Raw genomic sequence first — 21462 nt, 5'->3', positions numbered from 1 at the left:
GAGCCCACACGGACATAGCCCATGGGGATTCAGAAGAACGGTGCCGTTCCGTGGTCTTTGCATTTTGCAGTTTAATAGAAAGAAACAGCCTCCCTCCTTCTCAAAACACAGTGTAGCACTACTGAACTAGCAGCTGCAGCGACTCCAGGAAAATCAGAAGAGCCGAGACGCTTCTGTAAGCATTTCTTTCCCCTTTTCATTTTGACTTTCGATTATAATCAGTTATACCTAATTAGGGTTTCGTTGAACTCAGGCTTAATCTCTCTTAATGCGTAACGCTACCCATCCCTCCTAGTTAGGGTTAGGGTTTAGTAAGCGAGACTATACAAGTTGTCTGCTTGGTTAGGGTCTATCATCCTTAACTTTTTGAATCGAGTTTTGGTTTCTTATTGCTATTCCGTTTGATTTTGTTGAAATTAGGGTTTGATTTGGAGATTCAGTAATGGCGCATCTGGGTGGTGGTGCTGAGGCACACGCTCGATTCAAGCAATATGAGTATAGAGCCAATTCTAGTCTGGTACTTACTACTGATTCTCGCCCACGTGATACTCATGAGCCTACTGGTGAACCTGAGACTCTCTGGGGCAGGATTGACCCTAGAAGTTTTGGTGACCGTGCTTATAGAGGGAGACCTGCTGAGTTAGATGAGAAGATTAACAAGGCTAAGAGGAAGAAGAAGGAGCGGGATGCTGTTTCTGAAGCTGGTCCTACTCGTCAGGCTAAGAGACGGCGCCTTAGAGAGGAGAGTGTTCTCACTTCTACTGAGGAGGGAGTTTACCAGCCCAAGACCAAGGAAACTAGAGCTGCATATGAGGCTATGCTCAGTGTAATTCAGCAGCAATTGGGTGGTCAGCCTCTTAATATTGTCAGTGCTGCCGCTGATGAGATTTTGGCTGTTCTCAAGAATGAGTCTGTTAGGACCCAGGACAAGAGGAAGGAGATTGAGAAGTTGTTGAATCCTATTCCCAACAATATGTTTGAACAGGTTGTTTCGATTGGTAGGCTCATCACTGACTACCAAGATGCGGGTGATGGTGCTGGGGCCTCTGTTGCTAATGGCGATGATGCCCTTGATGATGGTGTGGGTGTCGCTGTTGAGTTTGATGAAGATAATGAAGATGAGGAAGAGGATAGTGATCTGGATATGGTGCCAGAGGAGGAAGAAGAGGAAGATGATGTGGTGGAACCAGGTGGTTCTGGGGCTATGCAAATGGGTGGCGGGATTGATGATGATGAAATGGGGGAGGCAAATGAGGGATTGAACCTTAATGTTCAGGATATTGATGCTTATTGGCTCCAAAGGAAGATTTCACTAGCTTATGAACAGCAGATTGACCCACAACAGTGCCAGAAGCTAGCTGAAGAAGTTCTTAAGATACTTGCTGAGGGAGATGACCGGGAAGTCGAAACAAAGTTGCTGGTCCACCTCCAGTTTGATAAGTTCAGCCTCATTAAGTTTCTTTTGCGGAATAGGCTGAAGATTGTCTGGTGTACACGTTTAGCTAGGGCCAAGGACCAGGAGGAGAGGAAGCAGATTGAGGAGGAAATGATGGGTTTAGGTCCTGATTTGGCAGGAATCTTGGAGCAACTGCACGCCACAAGGGCAACTGCTAAGGAGAGGCAAAAGAACTTGGAGAAGAGTATAAGAGAAGAGGCTCGCCGGCTGAAGGATGAGACTGGTGGAGATGGAGATAGGGATAGGAGGGGACTTGTTGATAGAGATGCAGAAAGTGGTTGGGTGAAGGGCCAGCCCCAGATGCTTGACTTGGACAGCATTGCTTTTGAACAGGGTGGCCTTTTGATGGCTAATAAAAAGTGTGATCTTCCAGTTGGTTCCTTTAAACATCAGAAAAAGGGTTATGAAGAAGTTCATGTACCAGCGTTGAAGCAAAAGCCGATACCTCCTGATGAGAGGTTTGTCAAGATATCGGAAATGCCAGACTGGGCTCAACCAGCTTTTAAAGGGATGCAACAGTTGAACAGGGTGCAGAGTAAAGTCTATGAGACTGCCCTTTTCAAGGCAGATAATGTACTCCTGTGTGCCCCTACTGGAGCAGGAAAAACCAATGTCGCAGTCCTCACTATACTTCAGCAAATTGCTTTGAATAGGAATCCAGATGGTTCATTCAACAATAACAATTATAAGATAGTCTATGTGGCTCCGATGAAAGCCCTTGTGGCTGAAGTTGTGGGTAATTTGTCCAATCGTCTTCAGGAGTATGGTGTCCAGGTGAAGGAACTAAGTGGAGACCAATCACTGACCCGCCAACAAATTGAGGAAACTCAAATAATTGTGACAACCCCTGAAAAGTGGGACATTATCACCAGAAAATCTGGTGATCGCACCTATACTCAGCTGGTGAAACTACTGATTATTGATGAGATTCATCTTCTTCATGATAACAGAGGACCTGTGCTTGAGAGTATTGTTGCCAGAACTGTTAGGCAAATTGAAACCACCAAGGAACATATCCGATTGGTGGGGTTGTCAGCTACACTTCCTAATTTTGAGGATGTGGCATTGTTTCTAAGGGTTGATCTGGATAAGGGGCTCTTCCATTTTGATAATAGCTATCGGCCAGTTCCTCTGTCTCAACAGTATATTGGAATCAATATAAAGAAGCCACTGCAGAGGTTTCAGTTGATGAATGATATCTGTTACGAGAAGGTAATGGATGTAGCAGGAAAGCATCAAGTTCTTATCTTTGTCCACTCAAGGAAGGAAACAGCCAAAACAGCTCGAGCAATAAGGGATACTGCACTTGCTAATGATACTCTAAGTAGATTCTTGAGGGAGGACAGTGCAAGTCGTGAGATTCTCCAAACTCACACAGAATTGGTGAAAAGCAATGATCTCAAAGATCTTCTGCCCTATGGTTTTGCTGTTCATCATGCTGGGATGACAAGAGGTGATCGCCAACTTGTTGAGGACCTCTTTGCTGATGGGCACGTGCAAGTATTGGTTTCTACTGCAACTCTAGCTTGGGGTGTTAACTTGCCTGCTCACACTGTGATTATCAAAGGGACTCAGATTTACAATCCAGAAAAAGGAGCATGGACTGAACTAAGTCCGCTAGATGTTATGCAGATGTTGGGTCGTGCAGGAAGGCCTCAGTATGATTCTTATGGGGAAGGGATTATCATAACTGGCCATAGTGAGCTGCAGTACTATCTCTCTTTAATGAATCAACAACTTCCCATTGAAAGTCAGTTCATATCCAAGCTGGCTGATCAGTTGAATGCAGAAATTGTTCTTGGAACGGTTCAGAATGCTAGGGAAGCTTGCCATTGGCTTGGCTATACATACTTGTACATACGAATGTTGCGAAACCCAACACTCTATGGCCTAGCACCAGATGTTCTTACAAGAGATATTACATTGGAGGAGAGGAGAGCTGATCTGGTAAGTATCTAGCTCTTTCATCTAGTTTTTATAATAAATGGGCTTCTTTATTTGCCATTTCTTGTTGACATGAGTTATATGTGTTGGTAACGTTTGTTTATTTGGCCTTTTTTGTGCCTTTTGTCTTTGGGTAGTGGAGAGCAAATTTGATATGTTTGTCTCATTTTCTTCAATTGTTCTTTAGTTTCTTGAACCACTGTTGTTGTCTATGTTAATGTGCTAATACTTCCTGTTTTGATAGATTTGGATTTTGGTTTACGGGCTTTCATCTTCTGTCATTAGGTCACAAGGGTCCATACATGTGAATTTTGTTCTTTATCACATGTATTTCGTATGTTCAATGTTCCCATTATGTCTTCATCATCATTGGTTTCTGCTCCCAAAACATGTCTGATTGATGCTGAATATCATTCATTTTTGTGTGATGCAACCTTAGGTGCTTGGATTGATTGACTGCATTAGCCCACGACATCAATAGTTGAGTGGGGATAGGTTATCATATATAATTAGTAACTCAACTTTGTCTGAACATGTGAAGATGTGTTATGGAGAATATGCATTTCTATAACATAAAAACTACTGGCATCATGTCCCATCAGAAACCATATCAAGTCATGGTATATTGGTCCAGAAATTAGCGCATCCAACACTATTTCATAAGCTTGCTTATAAAATGACTGGAAGAGGATAGTGTTTCCAATCAGAAACGGTGCGCACGCGCCAAAGATGATGTGAAACACTACCAACAATTAAGCCTCTATCTATAACTCCTATGGCCATGAAAGAGTTATGGTTTCAAGTATGTCCTTGTTTTGAATAAACTATAGTGTGACTGTCTTTCTCTGTTCCCACTTTCCTTGTTCAAATTGCATCTGTCTAGTCTTCCAATATAATTGTCATGCAATTCTTTCCACCTCCTATTGTTGTCTTCGTAGTGAATTTTCATTGCATGTATTGGCATATGTCTATGCTGTTTCTTAATATAAACTGTCACGTTACCTTGTTTAATCTGCTAAAAGTTATGTTCCAAATCATTTTTCAAAAAGTCTAATTGTGTTTTAATGGACGTTTGTTCTCTTTGCAGATACATTCTGCTGCTGCTATCCTGGACAAAAATAATTTGGTCAAGTATGACAGGAAGAGTGGATATTTTCAGGGGACTGACTTGGGTCGTATTGCTAGCTACTACTATATTACTCATGGAACAATATCCACATATAACGAGCATTTGAAGCCAACAATGGGAGATATTGAGCTGTGTCGTCTATTCTCACTTAGTGAAGAATTTAAATATGTTACAGTTAGACAAGATGAGAAGATGGAATTGGCGAAGCTTTTGGACCGTGTTCCAATTCCAATCAAGGAAAGCCTGGAGGAGCCTAGTGCCAAAATTAATGTTTTGCTGCAAGCATATATTTCTCAGCTAAAGCTTGAAGGGCTTTCATTGACATCTGACATGGTGTTCATAACTCAGGTTTGTGTTCATCTAATTGGCGTTTCAGTTTCTTTCTTCTTCTTCCTCTTTATTTTTTATAGTTAGATTTTGGATTTGCATACAATTTTTTTTCCTTTTTTTTTATACCTGTAGAGTGCTGGCCGTCTTATGCGAGCTCTCTTTGAGATTGTCTTGAAAAGAGGATGGGCCCAGTTAGCTGAGAAGGCTTTGAACTTGTGTAAAATGGTTAATAAGAGAATGTGGAGTGTCCAGACTCCCCTTCGCCAATTCCATGGGATCCCGAATGAAATTCTGATGAAGTTGGAGAAGAAGGATTTGTCCTGGGATAGGTATTATGACCTTAAACCACAGGAGATTGGTGAACTCATCCGATTTCCCAAGATGGGCAGAACACTGTACAAGTTCATCCACCAATTCCCAAAGCTAAACCTTGCAGCGCATGTTCAACCCATCACTCGCACCGTGTTGAGGGTTGAACTTACAATAACAGCAGACTTTCAATGGGAGGACAATGTACATGGTTATGTGGAGCCTTTTTGGGTTATCGTGGAGGATAATGATGGTGACTACATTCTTCATCATGAGTACTTTATGCTGAAAAAGCAGTATGTTGATGAGCACCAGGTTGTGGACCTCACACTGAATTTCACAGTTCCTATATATGAGCCATTGCCACCTCAGTATTTCATTCGTGTTGTGTCAGATAAATGGCTTGGTTCACAAACAGTTTTGCCTGTCTCTTTCAGGCATCTTATCTTGCCAGAAAAATATCCGCCTCCAACAGAGTTGTTGGACTTGCAGCCGCTGCCTGTGACTGCATTGAGAAATCCATCATATGAAGCTCTTTATCAAGATTTTAAGCATTTTAATCCAGTGCAAACTCAGGTCTTTACTGTTCTGTATAATACTGATGACAATGTCTTGGTTGCTGCGCCAACAGGGAGTGGGAAGACTATCTGTGCAGAGTTTGCCATACTGAGGAATCACCAAAAGGGACCTGAGAGTGTCATGCGTGCAGTGTATATTGCACCTCTTGAAGCAATTGCCAGGGAACGCTATCGTGATTGGGAGAGAAAGTTCGGTAGAGGTCTTGGCATGCGGGTTGTTGAATTGACTGGGGAAACAGCCACGGACTTGAAGCTGCTCGAAAAGGGTCAAATAATCATAAGCACCCCAGAGAAATGGGATGCTTTGTCTAGACGCTGGAAGCAGCGGAAGTATGTGCAGCAAGTTAGTCTTTTTATCATTGATGAGCTTCACTTGATTGGGGGTCAAGGTGGTCCTGTCTTAGAGGTGATTGTCTCTAGGATGCGATACATTGCTAGTCAGATAGAGAACAAGATACGGATTGTGGCTTTGTCATCTTCTCTTGCAAATGCAAAGGATCTTGGGGAGTGGATAGGAGCTACATCTCATGGCCTATTCAATTTTCCTCCTGGTGTGCGTCCTGTGCCCCTGGAAATACACATTCAAGGTGTAGATATAGCCAATTTTGAGGCAAGGATGCAAGCCATGACAAAACCGACATATACTTCTATTGTCCAGCATGCAAAGAATGGAAAGCCCGCTATTGTGTTTGTCCCCACAAGAAAGCATGTGCGACTTGCTGCTGTGGATCTGATGACATACTCAAGTATGGATGGTGGAGAGAAGCCACCTTTTCTGTTAAGGTCCATTGAGGAATTGGAGCCTTTCATTGGAAAGATTCAGGAAGAAATGTTGAGAGCCACTTTGCACCATGGCATTGGCTACTTGCATGAGGGCTTGAGCAGCTTGGATCAAGAAGTTGTGTCCCAACTGTTTGAAGCTGGGTGGATTCAGGTTTGTGTCATGAGTAGTTCAATGTGCTGGGGAGTGCCTTTGTCAGCACATTTGGTGGTTGTGATGGGTACTCAATACTATGACGGGCAAGAAAATGCTCACACAGATTATCCTGTTACAGATCTTCTGCAGATGATGGGCCATGCTAGCCGACCTCTTCTAGATAATTCTGGAAAGTGTGTCATCTTTTGCCACGCACCTCGTAAAGAATATTACAAGAAATTCTTATATGAAGCATTTCCCGTGGAAAGTCATTTGCACCATTTCTTGCATGATAATTTTAATGCTGAAGTTGTTGCTGGAGTTATTGAGAACAAGCAGGATGCTGTTGATTATCTCACATGGACTTTCACGTATAGGAGGCTCACTCAGAATCCAAACTACTACAATCTCCAGGGAGTTAGTCACAGGCACCTTTCTGATCACCTTTCAGAGCTTGTTGAGAACACATTGACTGACCTAGAGAGGAGTAAATGTGTCGCTATTGAAGAGGACATGGACCTTTCTCCTCTGAATCTTGGCATGATAGCGTCTTACTATTACATCAGTTATACTACTATTGAACGTTTTAGCTCCTCTTTGACTCCCAAAACAAAGATGAAGGGTCTTCTGGAAATCCTCTCTTCAGCCTCAGAGTATGCACAATTGCCAATAAGGCCTGGGGAGGAGGAGGTGCTTCGAAGATTAATCAATCACCAGAGGTTTTCATTTGAAAATCCTAGATACGCTGATCCACATGTGAAGGCTAATGTGTTGCTACAAGCCCATTTCTCTAGGCAATCCGTGGGTGGGAACCTAGCATTGGACCAGCGAGAGGTGCTCCTTTCTGGCAGTAGATTGCTTCAAGCAATGGTTGATGTCATTTCGAGCAATGGTTGGTTGAGCCTTGCTCTCCTTGCAATGGAAGTTAGCCAAATGGTGACGCAAGGGATGTGGGAGCGTGATTCCATGCTTCTACAGCTTCCACACTTCACAAAGGACATGGCTAAGAGGTGTCAGGAGAACCCTGGAAAGAGTATTGAGACGGTATTTGATCTGGTGGAGATGGAAGATGATGAGAGGCGGGAGCTTCTGCAGATGTCAGATTCACAGTTGCTAGATATTGTCAGGTTTTGCAATCGATTCCCCAACATTGATATGTCTTATGAGGTGATGGATGGTGATAATGTTAGGGCAGGAGAAGACATCACTTTGCTGGTCACTCTTGAAAGGGATCTAGAGGGGAGGACAGAGGTGGGACCTGTTGATTCACCCAGGTATCCTAAAGCCAAAGAAGAAGGGTGGTGGCTTGTTGTTGGTGATACCAAGAGCAACCAGCTGCTTGCCATCAAAAGGGTTTCCCTTCAGAGGAAGTCAAAGGTGAAGCTGGAGTTTGCTGCTCCTGCAGATACTGGAAGGAAGTCGTATACTCTCTATTTCATGTGTGATTCGTATCTTGGTTGTGACCAGGAATACAACTTCTCTGTTGATGTTGGTGAAGCAGCAGGCCCGGACGAAGACAGTGGAAGAGAGTAAACTGCAGCCTGAGAAATTTCCGTTCTTACTCATTTTGTGACTCGTCCAGTAGCAATGTTGGATTTTTCAAGAATAGCTGGTTATATTTTTCTATTTTTATCTATCATGGTGTATTCGCTTCTGTTTTAGGATAGTTCATGCTGTGAAAATGACCGCTTCGGACATGTTATGGCAATGCGATGAAGATTTAGATTCAGAATTTCAGATGCTATATCGTGATGAAGATTTTAGGATTGTGCCTTGCTTCATTGCAGACTTTACCCAGCTGAAATTTCTTTCGTGGTGTTGCTTTTCCTTTTTTTTTTTCTTTGACCTTTCACTGAATCTGTCTTCAACGTACTTGATTATCACCGGCGCTTCTCGGTGGTGTTTTTTTTCTTTTTCATTACGCTGAAGTTGCATCATCGTGATGGAAACCCTTCCAGTTTTCTTAATGCAAGTGAAGTTGGCAAAGTCACATTCTGCGTCCCACCTAGCATATGGGATCCAAGTCCAAGATGAAAAATGCCAAGAATTTTTTCTATTTCTGTCTCCGATACTTCTAATTCTATATTTCTGGTTTGATAGCTCAAGGACATTGAGTTGTTATATGAAGTTATACAACGATGTTCAACTTGCTTGAATTAGGTTGGATAAGGATTTTGTTTTTTATTTATTTATATATATTAAATAATTATCCCAATATAAAAATTTAAGATTTTTTTAGAAAGGTCTTATGATATAATTTATATAATTTTCTAATATTTCTTTGAAGTTAATTTTTTGGGTTTGAAAATTGTACAGACCTATATTATTTTCTGTTTGATTTTTATCAAAATAATATAGAGACGGTAAGATTTAAACTTATAATCGCTTGATCAATAAGATTCTGATGCCATGTTACAAAATTATCTCACCTAAAAGTTCAAACTATTAAGTGAGGCTCTAAATTATAATTTATATAATTCCTTAACACACATCCTTAAATAAAAACGTTTTGGACTTGAAACTTGTATATATCAGAATGATGAAATTCAAACTCATAAATATTTAATTAATAAGCCTTTGTAAGTTAATTACATTAAAAAGTCACCACTAAGAAAAAGATACAAAAAAAAAAAACTTTGGAATCCTTTCATTTGAATGGGTTAGATGGTGATAATCATATAAAAAGTTAAGGATTTAAAAAGAAAATAATGAATAAATGAATTGTTGTTTGGTCTTCATTGGAAACTTGAGTGATTACAGGATTTTGAAAGAAATTTCGAAAGGAATTTACACAATAACAAACACAACCCTTCGAATTATTATTAGATGAGTCGGTAAGTGTTGAGAAAAGATATTCACCAAAAAATCACTGAAGAATTAATTAATAGCATATTAGAGTGAAGGTTTAGAACTTATTTTCACTGTGGATGAGGAATCAGATCTGCTAGCTTGACGTAACAAAAAGGTGAAGGGGGACGATGAGGAGGAATCGAGTTGGAAAAAAAACAAGATATTATTCGTGTTAAAAAATCAATTTAATAATTTAAAATATTAAATAAAATTTTAAAATTTTATTTATATTATTCTCTAACATATTTTTGATCCATATTATTTTATGCTATTAATTAAAAGAAAGAATAAAAATAATAAAATTTGAACTCGTAATTATATGATTCTCAAACCTTTAATATTATATCAAAGAACTATTTCAATCTAAAAATTTTAAATTTTTTAGAAAAATTTTCAAGATATAATTTATATAATTATCCAACTAGAACCATGTTGGTTGAACAGCAAACTAGCTAATAAAAGATTATATTTCTGAACAAAACTCTTGTAGCTGCAGTTGGTGGGAACGATGCCTGTCTCTGTTAAGATTTGTTGCCGTTCAGCAGCATATAAACGAATTCACAAATCTGATATGGGCAGGCTTGAAAGCAATGAGAAGCCACACATCTCGCACAGAACTAACTCGACTCTTATGGTGTAGTTTAGCATCATGGAAAAGTTCTGTGGCGAGTGGATCTTAATGTTTTGTTCATATCTCAACTCTGTAACAGTCATTTCTTGTTTAAACATCAATTTTAAGGGTTTTTTTGGATGATTTTAAATTTTTTATTTTTTAAATATAATGGACAACGTCATGTCTACATGGCCAAAGATTGAGCTGTCATTTGGCTCGAATTCCAGCTATCATAGCTTGCAAGTTCGAAAATCAGGTATTTGGCTCGAATTCCAGCTATCATAGCCTGTAAGTTCGAAAATCAGGTTTTGGGTTCTTGCATTCAAAAACACTCTTTTTAATTTTTTTTAAATTAAAAATATGTTTGGATGTGTAGTTACGATTGTTTTTTAAAATAATACTATTCACTCAGAAATACATCAAAATAATATTTTTTTTATTTTTAAAAAATTATTTTTGATATCAGCGTATCAAAACGATGTCCCAGACGGTCCATAACACGAAGATGACTCAAAGCTAAAATTTGAGGCCCATTGAAACAGCAAGTAAGAATTTCAAATCTCATATAGATAAAGACTATCTTAACATTACAGAAGGCATGACTGCCGGTTTCAAAATTACACGGGAAAAGAAATATGATTTAACAAGATTAAACCACATTTGTACACAATATATTGTAGGGAGTTGTCGAGCCTCGTACTCCTTGGCAGTTGTGCAGTTGCCCCTATATTGCCAAACTAGATGCAAGAGAAAACCCTGAGCCGATAGATGAGGACTTGCTTCAATACGTGTCTCTCTACAGGCAGCTGAATGGATTGGAGAAGGTCCTGACATGGAACTGATGGAGCCCTTCTCATGAATTATGCACCGCATTGTATAATTAGGCTCGGGAAGCATGAGTCTTCCCTTTGCTATCATGAACAATCACAATCAGCTAACCATCTCAATGTCACAAGGTCTGTTTTGTTGATCGTCTGGTGAGGAAATAGATGCGAGTAGATCATCTATTTTTAAAGGGCAGTGCCGGACAGTGTGCTGGAACATGATCTGCAAGTGGATTTTGCTAAGCAATCTGTCAAGCAAGCTTCTAAAATGACCCGTAAAAACAAGCAAGTCAAAATGCTCCAAAACTACAGCACACCCCAGACAAAATGCTATAAGACTTTGAAACACAGGCAGACACCCGCATGTATATGTATATACGCAGCTACAACATGCAATCATAAGGGCACGGATCCTAGTGTTGATAGCAACTAGTTCGTGCTAAGAAGGCAGAAGAGTAGGACTGTCTGACCCTCCTAGGAACCCACTTTGGTAGGATTGTGACTTCATGCCAACAGACTAATGAAATTTTTACACCTCCCAAGTCTCACCGATCCAAGATGCATACAAGGAGAAACAACAGTGGAACTGAATCGAAACCCCTGCCCACTCGTATCAGTTATATCAGCTGGTATTAACAGAGTATAGGCTCACTGAGGAATGTATTCATGAGAAAGCATGGCCAAAGAATCAAAACAGCAGATTAATTGAACAAAGGCAGTGGTTCAGTGATTGATGAGTCGATTCTCCTTTTTATTGAAAAAAAACACAAATAAATACACATAAAACAATGACCAAACTTCACATAGACCAAGTCATGATCTCCAGTGTCTATTTCAGTCAAAATCGTCAATCAATTGAAAGAAAAATTCGTTGTGTGCAGGGGGTAGATTTTTCAACTAACCTTGGAGTAACTATCTGCAAATGCACGTGCTCGATTGGGCTTTTCGAGATAATGTAAGTCAGCCTTCACAAGCTTCCCATCCACAGAACTCAGCCCACCATCACTAATAGCAAAACGCAGAAGATTTCCTGAGCACAGTCCTGACTGAAGGATGAGTGGCAAGAAGATAGAAATCATAAGGAAATTATCACGTAGAAAATAAAAAGAGGAAACAGAGAAAGAAAAATACAGAAAAAATCCAAGTGACTGCACAAACCTTTTGGATAAAATCTGAATCCAAGCAGCCAAATACCACAGGAGGATCATCTGATGTAACCAGTTTTCCATCATCTTGTAGCTCCAAAACTACCTGCTCATACCAAAAATAGGGTTATCAGCAAAACAAAATATCACGTGCCCACAAAAGGAACCAAAGTAAGCATGGTTGACAAAGGGGCAAAAAAAAAAAAAAAAAAAAAAAAAAACAGACATGAGATCAAATACCTGTTGCTGGGTTGGAACCTCTCCTTTATTGTCAGTGTCAATGACATATTGGCTACAGTTCTGATCCTTCCAGACTAATGCTAGTGGTGTATTTCCTGTCTGATAATGTGCATGCCTGAGAAAGAATCAAAGTGAACATCATCAGAAAACTTTCGAGAAAGAAAAAAGAGAAGTTGGACAAGTCAAATTTCAAGGATCGTCCCCTTGTTGTATGCTAATACTAATGTCAAAGAAGAAACAATACCTAAGAAATAAATCACTGAAAATGAAGATACACAGGTCTGAACATGCAATTACAAAGTAACATTCTTATGCAGCATATCAATTCCATTCAAGGATACATTGCTGGTCTTGCTTACAAAACATCCACAAAGTAAAAAATAAATAAATAAGTAAATGCTGCAAAAGCAGGCATCCTAGAGAACTAATATACTGAGTGTTAGACATCCCTGCACACCGTCTCCAAACTTCAAATATGATGTCAGAAATCCTTGCATATCTCCTTGCTAAAAGAGATACCTCACTTACTGCAAAGCAATTTAAATTACAAAGAAATGTGGTTTGTGATAAAAGGGGTTTTAATCATTTAAGTACCCATTTGCATACTCTCTGTTAAATTCAGACCAACCTCCTTCTTTAACAAAAGGATCTATGGTACAATGCTCAGAATTGCCCAATGATCATTTATCAATCTCAATTCAACAGTCATCGTAACATTTTCTGAAAGGTGCATAGATAATTTATTTCACTAGTTTGTATTGCACCGATATTATTGAGACAATATATGAAATCCTACTCTAACTCTGCACAACTTGAAAACTATCATAATCTTGACATGATGTATGGTCTTGATTAAATCATCCAGGAGCCTTTTCTCATTTAAGCACCTGCTCTAAGAGCATTTCCTTCCCTACAAAAACAGGGGCCAGACAAGCAGCATTCAAATTTCAAAGAAATTGCTCTAAAATATTCCTTAACAACCTGACAATTGCCTAAGGATAAAATATCAACCTCAATGGATTAAATCATGATAAAACTTCTTAACAGATAAAAAAAAAATCTTTCATTTCAGTATTTAAAAGAGAATAGACGTTTCATCAAAGAACACACCTAAAACCCTACACTTCATTAAATCAAACCTAGGAAGGATCTTATTCTCTAGGTGACCAAAAGACCAAACCCAAAAGATTGCACCAACTTTTTCTTCAAGCATGAATCACATCCACTTCACGAAAACAACATAGTTGCTCATGCTTAAAAGTACTGATTATCACTCAGCTCATTTCAAAGCAGCACCACAAATAAATAACTCTACCAGCATTAAAACCAGTAATCTACACAATGCAGTTGTTTATCCCTACAAAACTCAAAAACTTCTCTAAAACACAAACAGACCAAAAAAGGAACGAAAAAAAAACAGCATTATAATAAACCGATAACTTTCTTAAATAAAAAACACTTACTTGTTATAAAACAACAATCCATCCTTAACATACGGCACATCTCCTGAATATGCAGAGAACAAACCATTCTGATCACAATTATAAACTGGAACGGTACTGAACCTGTACTTGTGATAGAAGGAAGGAGGGTCACAAGCTCCAGTCTCTCCAAGCTTAGAATTCAACCAAAAAAACCGGAATTCTGCCGCACAATCATATAGTGAATATCCCCTCCAACACACCATATCAATCACATAATATGTCTGATCCAACTGCACAGAGATCATTCAAAAAACAAACAATTTTTTTTTTTAAATGGTAATTAATTTTTTAATTAATGAAAACAGTTTAATTAAATTGTTAATTTTACCTCGTGAAAAATGCAGTCTAGTATACAATAAGACTGATTAGGACCAGAACCGTCTCTTTTCTTCGCTCCGTTAGGTAAAGCAGAAGGAAAACGATGCAGTATTGATCCATTTCGCTGCCTACTGACAGTCGTTCCGTTTGTTGACACCACAAAACACCGTTTTCCGGCTGGCCTTGCAAACACATACCTGAAAGGACACAAAATTGACAATTTAACTCAATAAAACAAAAACAAATAAAAAAGAAAATAAGAATTTGAAATTAGTTAAGTGAGATTGAAAAACGACCAGTCGTCGCTTAATCGATCGGGGACATCAATCATCCACTCATGTAGCATCAACTGTTTAGCGAACCATTTGCGAGCTTCGGCTCCTTTAAGCCTCGCTGCGTGACGGACATCGAGGTCTTGTGATGAAGCTCCAGATTCTTCGGATTCGGGTACGAGTTCAAGCTCGATATTCGATTCGGGTTCAGGGGTGGTTTGGTGTTGGAGAGAGAGGACAGTAGAGGCTAAGCATCGAGCTTGATGTTGAGCGTCTCGGCGGCTCTGTGCTTGCCTCTGTAGACTTATGTCTCGACGGCGCTGTTGATCGGAGATCGCTAGTCTCTTGAACGGACGGCGGGTATCTTGCGGTGGTGCCATGGAAAGGATACTAGACTTTCTCTGGAGTTTTGAATTCTGGCCCCTTGACGAATCGCTTTGTTTGTATTTTTGGCTGGTTGTAAACGGCGACGTTTAAATAACTGTAATTTGGCCCAAATAGTTCCGAAACTAGGCCTGGCCAGATCAAAGGTCCAAGTTATCAGCTGGGTGTGCAATCCATGGCACCTCCGCAAATCTAAGCTCGAGGAACTATGCTTCCAAACGTTTTTCGTTACTAACTCTATTTATGATTTATAATCTTTTGGTGAAACAAAAACATTCAATGCTGCAATTGTTTTTCTTTTACGTTCTTCTTGGAATCTGGGTTTCTTGGGGACGCGAGATAGTATAAAACTATTTACGTGATTCGTGGCAGACTTTTCAGAAAAAAATTATATATATAGATTTTTTTTATATTTTTATAGTTCAGAAAATATAATAAATCAAATAAATTATTTACACTTAATCAAATAAATTAAAAATTATATGCACTAATAAATAAATAAATAATATTTAATAATATTTAAAAATAAAACTTGAAAAATCAAAAGACAGATGTAGATAAAAATACTTAATTTTAAAAAATATGATATTAAATTGATTAGATAAAATAAAAAGAAAAAATAATAATATGTAAGGTTATATATATTAAAAATATCATCTGAAAATAAATATTTTTTATTTTCAAAAACATAGTTTATTTATATAAAAGATAAAAAAACAAAACTATAGATTAACTAGAAAAACCACTCAAAAAATTAAACGCATAACAAAAAATCAATATTATTTAAAAGATGTCATCTAAACAAAATAAAGAGAATAGATTTTGTTCATTTTCTAGTTTTTTAACCGAACCCAAAAAAGCAGCCTAAAAAACTAAACTCAACTCGAAATCAAAAATCAACCCAAGCTTATATTTGTGTTCTCATAAACTTTTAAGGTATAAAAAAAATCTAATATGAACTCCCCACATCAAATGGAACAACGTGACACAAAAATCCTTCATTTTTGTGACCTAAATAGATGCCAAGGACAAGTTTCTTTTTCTATTGCCAAAATATGGCGACTTCTCCTCTCCTCTCTCAACCAGGGATAAAAAAAATAACAAAAATAAATCTCTGTATCAAAATGAAATTGGAATAGTTTCGAGGGACCGCAATTATATAATTTGCGTGATTATTTAAGTTAGAGGACCAAAGTGAATGTTTTAAAAAATTATGGTACGTCACTTATGTTTGCCGTGTTTTTTATTTCGGTCTCTTCTCTTCCAATCTCATTCTTTCATAATAATTTAAAATTAATTGTTTTTTAAATAAAACTTAATAGCCTAAAAATAAAATTTAAGAACCAAACTTAAAAAATTAAAATTTTACAATGAACAGTAAAAATCTCACGCAATTTATACATAAGCAATGCTTTCCTTTTCTCACAATTACTATTTCATAAAAAAAGGTTATTGGTGGAGGAGGGTATGTTTTTCAACCTGTCAGGTTACCCTCTCTACGCTTGAACCTTGTTGTTGTTGTGGTGCCATGCTAGTTTAAAAAAATGTTAGCCCGAAATGTTGTTTTCTCAATTTTATAAAATATATCTTTTTATATGCATTGAATTTTGATTTTATAATTATTTTTTTGTGTTAAAAAACATATTAATAAAACCCCTGTTTCTGCCTGTTATTTTTAGCATAGAATCAACATTTTCCACTTTCCTTTTTGGGCTTACAGCACACACGATTCAGTTCACCTTGCGAACCCTCCTTGGTTAAGTTGTTCATTTTCAGCTCTGCAACTTCTTTGCTTTTTCTAACCGGATTTCTTTTTTAAACAGCCTTCGATTAGTTGCCTTTAATCAAATATTTGTTTACCTATTCCTTGCAGTTTTTTTTTTTTTTTAAAAAAAAAATGATTCATTCACTTCTCCCACTTCTTCCCTTTTCTTTGTTTTTTAAAATAGTCTTGACAATTGAAATTTGACCACCAAGTTGAAATGATATGTAATCACTGCATTAGCTTAACACACTTAAAACAGGGGTTAGTTGCAAGAGATTAATTCTGTGTTTGAGTTTGTGACAGCGATGAGGGTTTTAAATGCTTTTTATTTAGAAATGTATTAAAGTTAAATTTTTTTATTTTTTAAAAATTATTTTTGATATCACCACATCAATACGATTTAAAAACACAAAAAAAATAATTTTTAACAAAAATAAAAATAAAATTTAAAAAAACATGGTTTCAACCGCGTCCAATGATTCTTGTCTATTATACCAAGTTGCATAAATTTTTTTTTTTTTTTTGTTAGAAAGGCCATCGGTCGCAGAATTGCCATATGACGGGGAGCAACTCTTTTTTAATTGCTTACTGTTGTCTTAGCACCTAATCTATGCAACACATTAACTTCAATTGTTTCCATTAAGTCATTAATCTACCTTACAGAAATTATTACCTTCATCTACCCTTCCCAGTTGCTTGTCTTCTGTCTTTCTTCCTCACATTCATGCATAGCACTTTAGTCATTTCTTCATTGCAGGACTGCTAATGAGCTACTGAGACAGATTAGGCAGCTCTCTTCACAATTTGGTGATGCGACACAGAGATTGGCTCATTTCTTCGCCAATGGTCTTGAGGCACGCTTGGCCGGCAGTGGCGACGGCACCCGAAGTTTTTTCACCTCCCTTTCTTCAAAGAGGACAACAGCTGCTGATAAGCTGACATTCCAGGCATAACTCCAGTAGAAGAACCTACAGATCGAGATGAAGAAGCAATAAAAAGCCAAAAATTGATATAATTTTGGTTTGAAAGGAAAAAATCAAATTACATCAAATTAAAACTGGTTGGTTTGAATTTATTTTTAGTTCAGTTCAATAACTTTCATAACTGGACTGTACTGAAAATGCTCGTACCTAGTATAGTGGCTTGTCAGGAAGTTTTGAATTTTGGTTTGTATGATAATAAATGCCAGCAGAAAGAAATAGTGTGAATGGATAGCAAGTCCATTTTAATGGCTGCTTATGCATGCATCCATTTGGGTATCGATATGGGTGTCTACAATTTCAAGATATTCAATCCAAAAACTAAAAAAAAAAAAAAACCGTTCTCTTATGTATTTCTAATGGGATTTTTGTGGGGTCATTTGAAAGTACTTTTATTTTTTGAATTTTGAGTGATGTTTTTTTTAGAAAATTATTTATTTATTTTCACTAATAAAAATTGATATTAGTGGTATATTTGAGATTGTGGTAATGATGATGGTTCAAAGTGTTTTTCATTTAGAAATACATTAAAATAAATTTTTTTTATTTTTTAAAAATTATGTTTTGATATTACTACATCAAAACAAATTTAAAGGAACGCGGTGCAAACCACGTTCCCAATCACACCCTTGAATATTAATATTATGTCTTTCTTTTTTATTATTTTTTTATATTCTCGTTTTATTATTTATTATGTTAATCAAGAATTTTATGCATCGATGCAAAGCTTTCATCTTCTCAACATTTTTGGGAATTGGGATAAAAAGATATGTTGGATTACATTGGCGTTTCTAAAGATATTTAAAGTAAATTGAAAAATCTCAGAATTAGGAGGATACATTTTGAACCTTTACAAGGATTACAATCAATACTATAAATTTTAAAACAACGAGGACCGAAATAGAATAATTCTTAATCTACAGAAGCTAAAATATACTTTATTTACTGTTTTCGTTAAAACGTGGCGGTGGGAGTTGCAAGATGCAACTACCACAACTACTTGAGAGGCGGATATTTCGATGCTAAACCATCAAGCAGCAGAGGTATAGAAACACACGACAAGCTCTCTTTCTTACATAAAATGAAAAAGAAGAGACAAAACAACAGATCGTTAACAACACTGCCACTCCACAAGTTTCTCCTCGTAATCTCCGAACTCGAAACCTTTTCTTCCGTCCTTGCCTTTCAATATTCTCGTTACCTTTCAAAGGTACGGCCTTTTTCTTGGCTCTTGTTATTATTATTAGCATTCGCTGATTTGGTTTTCGTTTTGCAAAATGGAGGTACCATTATTGCGTTTCCAAAGTTTGACACCCGATCAAATCCAAAATCATAATAATTGTAGCTTCCCTTTTTTGTTTCCGATGTCCAAGTGTTTAGAGCAAAGAATTTTGTTTTCTGGTTATGGTTTTTCTTTCAATAAAACAAAATGGAAGAAGAACCCATTTTGGGAAATCAAGTGTTGTTCGTTAGATCGAGGGTTACAACCACGTCCAAAGCCGAAACCGGCGAAAGTTGACATTGATGTTAGTGTAAGGAGTAATTTTGTCAGAAGACCAAGTGTAGGACTTTGTAGTCAGATAGAGAAGTTAGTTTTGTTTGCTAGGTATAGAGAAGCTCTTGATCTGTTTGAGATTTTTGAGATTGAAGGTGGGTTTGATGTGGGGATTAGTACTTATGATGCATTAGTGAATGCTTGTATAGGGTTAAGATCAGTTCGAGGAGTTAAAAGGGTGTTTAATTATATGATTGATAATGGTTTTGAGTTTGATCAGTATATGAGGAATAGAGTGCTGCTAATGCATGTTAAGTGCGGGATGATGATTGATGCGCGGAGATTGTTTGATGAGATGCCAGAGAGGAATTTGGTTTCTTGGAATACAATTATTTCAGGGCTTGTGGATGTAGGGGATTTTATGGAGGCGTTTAGGTTGTTTTTAAATATGTGGGAGGAGTTTTCGGATGCTGGGTCGTTCACATTTGCAGTGATGATTCGGGCATCTGCTGGGTTGGAATTGATTTCCATAGGGAGGCAATTACATGCATGCACTTTGAAGATGGGCATAGGGGATGATATATTTGTGTCCTGTGCTCTGATTGATATGTATAGCAAGTGTGGGAGCATTGAAGATGCTCGTTTTGTCTTTGAGGAGATGCCAGAGAAAACTACAGTAGGATGGAATACTATCATTGCTGGTTATGCACTTCATGGCTACAGTGAGGAAGCATTGGATATGTATTATGAGATGCGTGATTCTGGTGTTAAAATGGACCACTTCACATTTTCCATGATTGTGAGAATATGTGCTAGGTTAGCTTCAGTGGAACATGCAAAGCAAGCTCATGCTGCTTTAATTCGCCATGGTTTTGGATCAGACATTGTAGCAAATACAGCACTTGTGGACTTCTATAGCAAATGGGGAAGAATAGAAGATGCTCGGCATGTTTTTGACAAGATGGCTTCCAAAAATGTAATTTCTTGGAATGCTTTGATTGGTGGATATGGTAATCATGGTCGGGGTTCTGAGGCTGTGGAGTTGTTCGAGCAGATGATTCAAGAAAGAATGAATCCCAACCATATCACTTTTCTTGCTGTTTTATCTGCTTGTAGCCATTCAGGTCTATCAGAACGTGGGTGGGAGATTTTTCAGTCTATGGGCAGAGATAACAGGATCAAGCCCCGAGCTATGCATTATGCATGTATGATTGAATTAATGGGTAGAGAAGGGCTTTTAGACGAAGCTTTGGCTTTGATAAGAGGTGCTCCCTTTAAGCCTACGGCTAATATGTGGGCTGCCCTGTTAACAGCTTGTCGAGTCAACGAGAATTTTGAGCTTGGAAAATTTGCAGCTGAGAAACTTTATGGCATGGAACCAGATAAGCTTAATAACTACATTGTGCTTTTGAATATATACAACAGTGCTGGCAACTTGAAGGAAGCTGCTGATGTTGTCCATACCTTAAAGAGGAAGGGTCTGAGAATGCGTCCTGTGTGCAGCTGGATTGAAGTTAAGAGACGGCCACACGTCTTCCTTTCTGGAGACAATCGCCATCCCCAGAGAAAGGAAATTTATCAAAAAGTGGACAAGCTGATGCTAGAAATTTCCAAGTATGGTTATGTTCCTAATCAGAAAACTTTGCTTCCTGATGTGGATGAACAAGAAGAGCGTGTACGCTTGTACCATAGTGAGAAATTGGCCATTGCTTTTGGTCTCATCAGCACTCCGTACTGGGCACCTTTGCAAATTGTGCAGGGCCACCGGATTTGTGGTGACTGTCACGAAGCAATTAAGTTGATAGCTAGGGTAACTGGAAGGGAGATTGTCATAAGGGATGCCGGCAGGTTCCATCATTTCAAACACGGGCATTGTTCTTGTGAGGACTACTGGTGAACAGTAAAAGCATTCTTTTGTAACCACTGAAAATTCTGCTGTATTTTTCTCCGATCATACCTATTTTTTTTCCTCCTTAAATATACAATAACCTGAGCACGAGTTGTAATTGTTATATTTTCCATCCTATTATTTGAAAACATATCATTTTATCAATTAAGTCCCCAAAAGTATTAAACGCTCTTATGTTAAAGTGCTTGACCATGCTTGTATCATAGAATATGCAATAAAGTGACATTATTTTGGAGAGAATTTGATGTTATTATTAAAAACATCATGGAAGATTTTAGACAGGGATCCAATTAAAGAATTTATGATATCTTAGGGTTGAAATTGAGAAAATAGTTAGTTTGGGGATAATCTGGAAATTGGTTGATAATTGAGAGATTTATTTGAGATTTTCCCCAATGTCAATTAACAAAAGATAGACAAACAAGATTTGGGATTTTATTACAATGTGCACTGTTAATGGTTAATTTTTAAAATATTTTTTATTTAAAAATATATTGAATTAAATATTTTTTAAAATTTAT

General features: G+C 37.7%; 3 protein-coding genes across 4 annotated transcripts; 2 read left to right on the top strand and 1 right to left on the bottom strand.

Annotated features, from left to right (window-relative positions):
- The first annotated feature begins 70 nt into the window (after nucleotides 1-70).
- Nucleotides 71-8399, top strand: LOC7463125 (DExH-box ATP-dependent RNA helicase DExH12). Its single transcript, XM_024586522.2, has 4 exons — nucleotides 71-175; nucleotides 421-3403; nucleotides 4488-4877; nucleotides 4992-8399. The coding sequence occupies exons 2-4, from the start codon at nucleotides 443-445 to the stop codon at nucleotides 8193-8195; spliced, it is 6555 nt and encodes a 2184-aa protein (XP_024442290.1). The 5' UTR covers nucleotides 71-175; nucleotides 421-442; the 3' UTR covers nucleotides 8196-8399.
- A 2259-nt stretch (nucleotides 8400-10658) lies between these two features.
- LOC7454712 (uncharacterized) lies at nucleotides 10659-14939 on the bottom strand. 2 transcript variants are annotated; one of them, XM_024585975.2, is made up of 7 exons: nucleotides 14433-14939; nucleotides 14147-14333; nucleotides 13798-14048; nucleotides 12335-12449; nucleotides 12108-12200; nucleotides 11852-11995; nucleotides 10659-11188 (listed from the first exon to the last, which is right to left on the bottom strand). In XM_024585975.2, exons 1-7 carry the CDS (start codon nucleotides 14786-14788, stop codon nucleotides 11126-11128), a joined length of 1209 nt encoding a protein of 402 aa, XP_024441743.1. In that variant the 5' UTR covers nucleotides 14789-14939; the 3' UTR covers nucleotides 10659-11125. The 2 variants fall into 2 exon arrangements, with proteins under 2 accessions (XP_024441743.1, XP_002321701.1); XM_002321665.4 differs by having other exon boundaries at nucleotides 10659-11172; nucleotides 14433-14879.
- Nucleotides 14940-18511: 3572 nt separating this feature from the next.
- LOC7454710 (pentatricopeptide repeat-containing protein At5g50390, chloroplastic) lies at nucleotides 18512-21085 on the top strand. The gene has a single exon (XM_002322214.4). It carries the CDS (start codon nucleotides 18815-18817, stop codon nucleotides 20927-20929), a length of 2115 nt encoding a protein of 704 aa, XP_002322250.2. The 5' UTR covers nucleotides 18512-18814; the 3' UTR covers nucleotides 20930-21085.
- Nucleotides 21086-21462: the final 377 nt, after the last annotated feature.

This window comes from Populus trichocarpa, chromosome 15 (assembly GCF_000002775.5).
Source record: "Populus trichocarpa isolate Nisqually-1 chromosome 15, P.trichocarpa_v4.1, whole genome shotgun sequence".
In the NCBI taxonomy this organism is placed as follows: domain Eukaryota; kingdom Viridiplantae; phylum Streptophyta; class Magnoliopsida; order Malpighiales; family Salicaceae; genus Populus; species Populus trichocarpa.
This window is presented reverse-complemented; position numbering and strand designations above follow the sequence as displayed.